The following is a 9,375-nucleotide window of genomic DNA, read 5'->3' on the forward strand; positions in this document are numbered from 1 at the left end:
GCCATGGTCCATATTTCCATACACTTTTTCTTTCTTGATGTGCTTCACTGCATTCAAAGCAGCTACTGACATTTTTATATACAGTAAGTTATGTCACTACAACTGCTACAGATGTAGGATTTTATCTCACCCATAGAATTTTAAAACTGTCCTGCAATGCAGTAATTGTAAAACTTGTAGTGTATTTGAGGTTTAAAAAGACAGAAGTTTGTAATTTCCACTTAGACATTTCAGACTTGATTTTCCCTTGCGGAAAATTTATCAACTCCTACAAAAATGTCCATTAATTATAATCTACATACTAATTCACATTTCCTGTTGCTGCAGGATTAGTTTCCTGCTGTAGCAAACTGGCTCTAATTAAGATCCTACATCTATATCACCCTGCTCCATCGAAGTCCATCCCTGTTATACCTCTTCAGTTGCTGTTTCACGCCAGATGAAAGTCTTTCCTAATTTCACCAGTAGTTAGCACCATTCTCAATTCTGCCCCAGCTTTGCCACCCAGGAAAGAGTCCACTTGATAAACGAGGACTTCCAAACTGGTCAAACTCCATCTCCAGTAGTTTATTGCCGTTCTTGTGCTCTGCTGGTTTCTTACGCTCAACAATGTTTTTGGCCAGTGTTTGCACATCCTCTCCATTCCACCCAATGGGTTTGAGCATGTAGTTTTCCCCATCATAATTGTCCCAGAAAACCTGGTCTTTGCTCTTGAAGTATATGCAAAATTCGACTCTATTATAAGGAGGCACGTAACTGGGCAGTTCAAAGACAAAGGTGAATGTGTCTGTGTCCTGGCAGCTGTAGACACTGTTAATGAAGGTGCAGTCAATGTCTTTGTGGGTTTTCCATGAGTCAACGGTCAACCGGACCTGGACAGATTTCTCAAAGCCAAGGTTTCGGACTTTCACAGTGCCTGTGAGTGACCTCTCCTTCAGTGTGCAGTTTTCCAGGCACACAGAGTTCTTCAACAGCCGGTTCCGGAAGGCCAGATAGTCTGCAGCGGGTTGGGGGAAGTCCAGTGCCAGGCTTCGCATGGTGCTGATCTTCAGCTCCATGGTGTCATTCTCCAGGTCTGTAAGGTCAAATTGTAAGTCGGACAGCATGGGCTTTTCATCAAACTTTGAAAAGACGTGGATGGCTGTGAGGGACATGCCTTTGGAGTCGGCAAAGACCACTCTCTTCTTTCCCTTGGGGATCTTTATGGTGATCTTGGGGCTCTTCTGGGCCTCCAAGGGCCTTTGGGAGCTAATGCAGGGCCGGAGGGGCTTGTAGTGGTTTTCCCGGTTCTTGACCCTCAAGTTCTCATAGGAGCTGAGGAAGCTCCGGAGAGGTGGAGAGTGTGTGATGTACATCCGCATAGCAATATCTACAGGCATAACAGGGCCCGGCATTGCTGATGAATTTAATACGTAGAGCACCCTGAGTAAAGGGGGAATAAACAGAAAGCATTTTAATAAATATTTTATATTTTATATTTTTTCTTGAGGTCTTTTGAGGTCCTCTTATTGAATGTGTTCATTGTGTATTCATCTAAACACACAATTAATCTTTATGCACTTTACTTAACCATATTATACATGTCAATGTCTAGTACTAAATTAATGTTTTTTTAGTCTCATGACATTACATTGCGGTCGACATTTGTTTTTTGCATCTACTTCACCAGACAAGTTATTTGACCAACCGTAGATGTATTTCAGCTCACATGATCATGCTATTCCTAAAATCTAAATGACAACACAAAACTTTGTGAAATTATCAATACAATATTTTATTCTGCTTACAAATTGAGAACCCATCCAAATGAGTTATTGCCTTAAACTGCTAACATCTACTGTAAAGCTACATTAAAAAACAAAACAATTATCCTTACCTCGTGGCACTCAATATATATAATGAACAATGTAGAGAGAGGTTCCAAGACAAAGATGATTGAACAAGATACACTTTAAAATGTACTGTACTACCTAGTTTTGTTCAAGTATTTTGCCATGAATTCATAAATTGATGTCAGTAGTCTTGAGCAGGCACCCCCCTCTTGCTATCTCTGCAGTTCAGTCTCACAATGCATGAGAGCCAGTGATTTCAACTGCCACATCGAGCCAATTTGCATATTTTGCTCACATGGTTTCTCAAACAACCAATGAAAGATCTGAGGAGTTTCGCTTCAACCAATCAGAACAAATATGTATTGGACTCTAGTCAATCCACATGGGGTTTTGAGTATGCAAAGTACATGGTTTGGATACCTCAAACTGACACACTTTCTATTTGAGAATCATTGTAGACCTCTGCTGGTATTGATGATGTGCTACAGCTAATTCACTGTTTATGGTTTATGTGTTTATGGTCTCCTTTCTTTCAAAATAAAAAATATGATCAAGTGACAAAAGTGAGGAGATGTCCTTCAATGAAAAAACGATTCATTTATAAAATCTCAGTTTAATTATTTTATCTCACCCATAGAATTATCAAGGGCATTTTCCAAGGTCATATGAATATTGTCTTTCGGTCAATTGTTTGCAAGAGTGCTATTTAAAGCTTATTTATTTGCTCAATTGGTTTTGGGCCATGGTCATAAGTTAATCATTATCCATCCTCTAAGACCAGATTAATCATTTTGAATCTCTTTTGATATAAGATCTAAAGCCACTTTCTAACAGTCAACAGATAATGTTAGTTGAAGCTGGCCTCCCTGCCTGTGCCATTAAACCCCTACAACTCATCCAGAATGCCGCAGCCCGTCTGGTGTTCAACCTTCCCAAGTTCTCTCACGTCACCCCCCTCCTCCGCACACTCCACTGGCTTCCAGTTGAAGCTCGCATCCGTTACAAGACCATGGTGCTTGCCTATGGAGCAGTGAGGGGAACGGCACCTCCATACCTTCAGCCTCTGATCAGTCCCTACACCCAAACGAGGGCATTGCGTTCATCCACCTCTGGCCTGCTGGCTCCCCTTCCTCTGCGCAAGCATAGTTCCCGCTCAGCCCAGTCAAAACTGTTCGCTGCTCTGGCACCCCAATGGTGGAACAAGCTCCCTCACGACGCCAGGACAGCGGAGTCACTCACCACCTTCCGGAGACATTTGAAACCCCACCTCTTTAAGGAATACCTGGGATAGGATAAAGTAATCCTTCTACTACTGATTTTTGGTTTAGTTGTCAACCAAATGTATATCACTGTGCTTTCAACCATTTAAAAGCACAACAAAGTTCAAATGGGAATACAATATCAGATAGTTTGCTTATTTATACAACAGAATATTGTGATTTCACTGTGCTTTATCTAATAGCAGAACCAAATGACCTGGATTGCAGTTAAGATTACATGAAATGTACATGGTGCAAGTGATCAATGCCGTTTGAGATTCTGCACAGATTATTACAGCAATTGTGAAGATCTCTACAGACCTGTGATGACCTATGCATGCTATCTTGAACATGCATGCTTTATATGATTACATAGGAAGAAATGTATAGTTACAGTGACCTCAAAATGTGGCCATAAATGTGTTACTCATTTTAAGGTTGAATATTACATTAGTTTGTAAGATAGCCTTAACTTTAGGCTATTTGCTGTATTACAAAAGTAACATTGAATTGTGTTTGGTTGACAACACAACCAAATATCAACATTTTAAAGGAGATGTATCTACTACTTGGATAGTTCCATCGGAACCACTGGCTTAATCCCATTCTTTAACTTTTATTTTTGGTTGAGTTGGAGACCTGAATCAGACATATCATTTGTTAATTTGTCGAGAAATTAATAGGCTATTTATTATATTTCAACCTTTGCCTTCTCATAGTTGTTTAAAATCACCTGATCCACACAAGAAGTCTGTTCAAGAACGTTGAAGAACGTTTTGGGGAATCGCGTCGTTCATACAAACCATCACGCAAGGTAGCATACATTTAATCAAACTGAATGCACCCCAGATGATGTCATCAGTTTTTCTGGATGATGTCATCGGAAACGCTTGTCTTATATATTTTTTAGGTTGAAAAGTGGTGAGATTTCCTTGCATTTACATTTATGAACATTTTAGTCATTTAGCAGGCGCTCTTATCCAGAGATACTTACATAGCAACTGTGCAAATCCAATCATCTTGTAGTAAAGTGGTGGTACATGTAAGGAGTGATATCCTCCAGCAGATGACAACATCTTCATGGGCAGTTCACTATCTAGAGGAGTAGCTGGTTACAATAAAACATGAGTAATTACATTCTTTAAGCCAAATAAAGGGTTCAAGAAATGTTTCCAAATACTGCTGGGTGAGTATATAAAACTATCTGCTGTCCACTTTGCAAACAGTAAAAAATAAATAATAATAATAATAATATTTATGAAAAGATGGAGATAGTTCCCCAACCACAGTAAAAACAATACTACCCCTCCATTTAATATATTCAGGGCGTGACAAATGGGGGATATGAGGATTTGATGTTGCTCATTGTGAAGCCTAATGTACAGCATAATCGCACATAACTAGGGTGGTAACACTAAGAGTCTGTTAACCTGTTTTGAATTTGTATGACATTCTATTGAGTTTCTTTCCTGCTACAAAGAGACATTGAGCCCCTGTCCACCTTATACAAATTGGAGTGAACATAGAGCTATAGATCACTATTGTTAACACAGTTCTAGAGAGGCAAAAAAAGTTAGTGAGACAACATGGGAAGCCATCTAGTATATTTTGTTGGAGCTGGTTGTTTTTCTCCAGATCTATCGAATATGTGACCCATACTGTTCTGCTGTAGCCTACTGAATGTTTGAAAAAGGTTGGAATAGTGGAGGACAATTGTTGATCCATACTTCTTTGAAAATATATATAATAATTGATCAAACCTTCAAGCAATACAATACTCTATTATTATGGTGGGAGATTATAATACGATTTTAAATACCTCAATGGACCGTAAAGGAAATCACACTACAAACTATCACCCTCATGCACTTAAGGAAATCACAAATGTCATGGATATATTGGAACTAGTGGATATATGGAGGCTTAAATATCCTGATCTAGTGAGATATACATGGCGGAGACTCAATCAAGCTAGTCGTCTTGACTACTTTCTTATGTCATTCTCGCTGGCACCAAAAGTTTAAAAAGTGTTGATAGGGGACAGAATGCAGTCAGACCATCAAATAATTGGCCTATATATTACGTGAACAAGAAGTACATTATACATATTTTTAGAGATGTGAGATAAATAACTTGTTTTCTGTAATATCGTATAGCTTTGAAATCGTGACATTACGTACTTTCAAGGAAAATAGTCAAGTTTCTCGACTCATACCCTGACTTTTAGAAGGGATTGCGTGGCAATTAGCTTAGCAACCACATGACGCAGCATGACAACGTGAACACTGTTGGAGGAACTTATTCAAGAAAGATCAAGTGTAATATATTCTAAAAAATAAAGCGAACTGCATGGAACATGGGGGAAAATGCACCAAATACTTTTTTCATCTTCAACATAGAAATGCTAACAAAAATAATTTACTGAAACTTGTTACAAATGATGGAGTCACCCATGATTCACCAAACAATATTTTGAAAGAGGAAGCAAAGGACTTTAAGCACATGTTTTCGTTCCAGTGTCCTCCATCTCCATTAACCGAAGATAACTGTATGGATTATTTTTCTATTAATAATGTAAAATGAACAGCTGTACAGAAAGACTAATGTGAAGGCCAAATTACAGAGGAGGAACTTCTTGATGCAATTAAAGCATTTAAGTCCGGGCAAACTCCAGGGTTGGATGGCATACCATTGGTGGTATACCTAACCTTTTTTTATATACTCAGTCCGTTATTATCATGTTTTAACCACTTCTACAAAAATTGTAGATGATCAAATACTCAACAAGAAGGTATGATTTCATTGTTACTGAAACAGGATCCAAGTGGTAAATATAAAGATCTGGTCCATTTAAAAAATTGGAGGCCCCTTACAGTGTTGTGATGCATGAATTGTAGTTATGTATAGAAACCCTAGGTGTAAAATAGTAAAGAATGGCTACTTCTCAGAAAGTATTAAACTGTCAAGAGGAGTAAAACAAGGTTGTCCACTATCGGCATATCTATCTGTTATGGCCATCTAAATGTTAGCTATTAAAATCAGATCCAACAATGATATCAAGAGGTTAGAAATCAAGGGCTTTAAAACAAAGGTGTTATTGTACGCTGATGATTCATGCTTTCTTTTAAATCCACAATATGGATCCCTCCACAGCCTCATAGAGGATCTAGATACTTTTTCTAACCTCTGGATTACAGCCAAATTATGATAAGTGTAATATATTAAGTATTGGATCTCTAAAAAATACAACTTTTACATTACCAAGTAGTTTACCACTAAAATGGTCTAACGGTGATGTGGACATACTCGGTATACATATCCCGAATGAAGAAATTATCTTACTACAATAGATGTTAATAGAAAGTTAGCAAAAATAGATACGATTAAGCTACCATGGAAAGGAAAATACCTGTCTATTTGTGGAAAAATCCCACTGATTAACTCTTTAGTCATATACAAGTTTGCCTATTTACTTACGGTGTTGCCTACGTCTAGCGACCTGTTTTTTCAATGATATGAGCAAAAAATATTCAATTTTCATCACAGCACAGTAAAAAAAGATATGCAAATATAAATAAAAACGGATGGTGTTGGGGGATAGATGGGAGGGGTTGAGTGGAGCTGAAGGGTGGGATTTAAAACAACAAGATAACTACTGTAAAATATGCTTTGTCCGTAAAATGTATATGGGTTCGGAACTTTTGTGAAAAAGCACAGTTAAAAATATATAGCAAAGTAGAAATCAAGCTGGATGGACTTTGGAAATTGATGGGAGGGGTTGATGGTAGCTGAAGGATGGGATTAAAAACAAACAACTGTTGTAAGGTACATTGTGTCCATAAAATGTATATAGCATGTATAAGCTGGAAGGAGAATCCTAAGTGTTGTTGTCCATTAGTTTACTCCAATTAGGAGAGGGGTGGGTAGGGTTAGGGGAAAATAATAAAGGACAATATATTTTCAAAAATAAAATAAAGATATTGGCGTCTTTCCTAACTCAGTTGCTGGAGAGGAAGGAAACCGCTCAGGGATTTCACCATGAGGCCAATGGTGATTTTAAAACAGTTACAGAGTTCAATGCCTGTGATAGGAGAAAACTGAGGATGGATCAACAACATTGTAGTTACTCCACAACACTAATGTAATTTACAGGAAGCCTGATCAGAATACAAATATTCCAAAACATGCATCCTGTTTGCAACAAGGCACTAAAGTAATACTGCAAAAAATGTGGCAAAGCAATGAACTTTATGTCCTGAATACAAAGTGTTATGTTTGGGGCAAATCCAATACAACACATCACTGAGTACCACTCTCCATATGTTCAAGCATAGTGGTGGCTGCATCGTGTTATGGGTATGCTTGTAATCACTAAGGACTGGGGAGTTTTTCAGGATAAAAAAGAAACGGAGTGGAGCTAAGCACAGGAAAAATCATAGAGTAAGACCTGGTTCAGTCTGCTTTCCACTAGACACTGGGAGATTAATTCACCTTTCAGCAGGACAATAACCTAAAACACAAGGCCAAATCTACACTGGAGTTGCTTACCAAGAAGACAGTGTACGTTCCTGAGTGGCCGAGTTAAGATTTTGACTTAAATCTGCTTTAAAATCTATGCCAAGACCTGGAAAAGTTTTTTTTTAGCAAAGATCAACAACCAATTTGACAGAGTTTGAAGAATTTTGAAAAGAATAATGGGCAAATGTTGCACAATCCAGGTGTGGAAAGCACTTAGAGACCTACCTAGAAAGACTCACAGCTGTAAACGCTGCCAAAGGTGCTTCTACAAAGTGTGGTGGGGGGTGGGGGGGCTTTAAATATTGCAGATAGATTGTAACTACATTGATACATACATACATACATACATGCATACATACATACATACATACATACATACATACATACATACATACACATACATACACACATACATACATACATACACATACACATCCTTTAAACAAATATATTTCCCTTTATTATCTTCCAACACCACCACCCCTTCCCTATTTGGAGTAAACTAGGGAACAACAACGCTTAGGCCTCTACTTCCAGCTTATACATACTATATACATTTTATGGACACAGTCAATTTTACAATAATTCTATTTTGTTTGTTTTTACTCCTGAACTTCCTCTACCCTCAACCTCTCCGATCATTTTCATGATGTCCATCCAGTTTGCTTCTATATGCCATACCTTATCATTCTAACTGTGCTCTTTACAATAGCTCTCAACCTATAACCTATATACTTATTATGCTTATTATGGACACAGTATGCTTACATTATTAGTTATCTTGTTGTTATTGGTTGTTGTTAGTTGTTATTAGTCCCATCCTTCAACTCCATTCAACACCACCGATCTATCTCTTAACACCATCCATATTGGATTTCTACTTGCCATATATTTTAACTGTTCTGTGATGTTTTACAAAAGTTCTGAACCTTTCTATTCTCATTGTTTCTACAGATTGTAAATTGAAAATAAACATTTTTGCTAAAAGTATTATTATATTATTGATTGATTGACTATGACTTTTCAGATCACCCAGTAATGCTATCTGCAGGGTTATCTCCAGGTAAATATTGCAATCCTTTAGCCATTCCTGGACGTGTGTCCAAAAACAAGCTACAAATGGACAGTACCAAAACAAATGATCTAATGATTCTGTCTCTTCGCAGCAAAATCTGCAGAGCTGAGAAGATTGTATCCCCCATATAAATAACATTCTATTGGTTGCAAGAATTTTATATAATCATTTAAATTGAAAAATTCAAAGTTTTGAATCTGGCATCGTTTTGCGTATCAGTTCATAAACACTATGCTATGGAATTGGTACGTCAAAAATCTCTTCCCAACTATTTTGCAATCTATATGGGACGGCTGTCAATCTTTTGGTCCTTAAATGAAACTGGTATACTTTTTTATTTATCACAGTTTTCTTTAACCAATTATGTTCTTTAATGCAAGGCCGACATACAAGTTCCTTACTTTTTCCTCCTTCCACTTTCCTCTTCCATTTTTGCGGTAATGCTGCAATTATTTGGTTGTAATTTTGGGTAGAGCACACATTTCCATATGTTTTTGTTAGCTGCATGTGCGACATGACTCCACCAGTCCTACTGATGAGATCATTTACGAAGATTATACCTTTTTTAAACATTTTATCAAAAAAAAAAGTTTTTTTATCAATTAGTATATTTGAGTTTAACCACAATATGTTGCATTATTTGCTCTGTTGTTTTTGGAGGATTAAATTGAAATTGCAACCAACTTTTTAT

General features: G+C 37.4%; 1 protein-coding gene across 1 annotated transcript; it reads right to left on the reverse strand.

The window, feature by feature from the left end:
• Positions 1-458: 458 nt before the first annotated feature.
• Positions 459-1,397, reverse strand: LOC311131220 (protein phosphatase 1 regulatory subunit 3C-B-like; the record flags this gene model as incomplete). The annotated part of the gene is made up of 1 exon (XM_084164072.1): positions 459-1,397. The coding sequence occupies exon 1, from the start codon at positions 1,392-1,394 to the stop codon at positions 459-461; it is 936 nt and encodes a 311-aa protein (XP_084020198.1). The 5' UTR covers positions 1,395-1,397.
• Between the last annotated feature and the right edge of the window lie 7,978 nt (positions 1,398-9,375).

This window comes from Coregonus lavaretus (genome assembly GCF_964263955.1).
Source record: "Coregonus lavaretus genome assembly, chromosome: 1".
NCBI lineage: Eukaryota > Metazoa > Chordata > Actinopteri > Salmoniformes > Salmonidae > Coregonus > Coregonus lavaretus.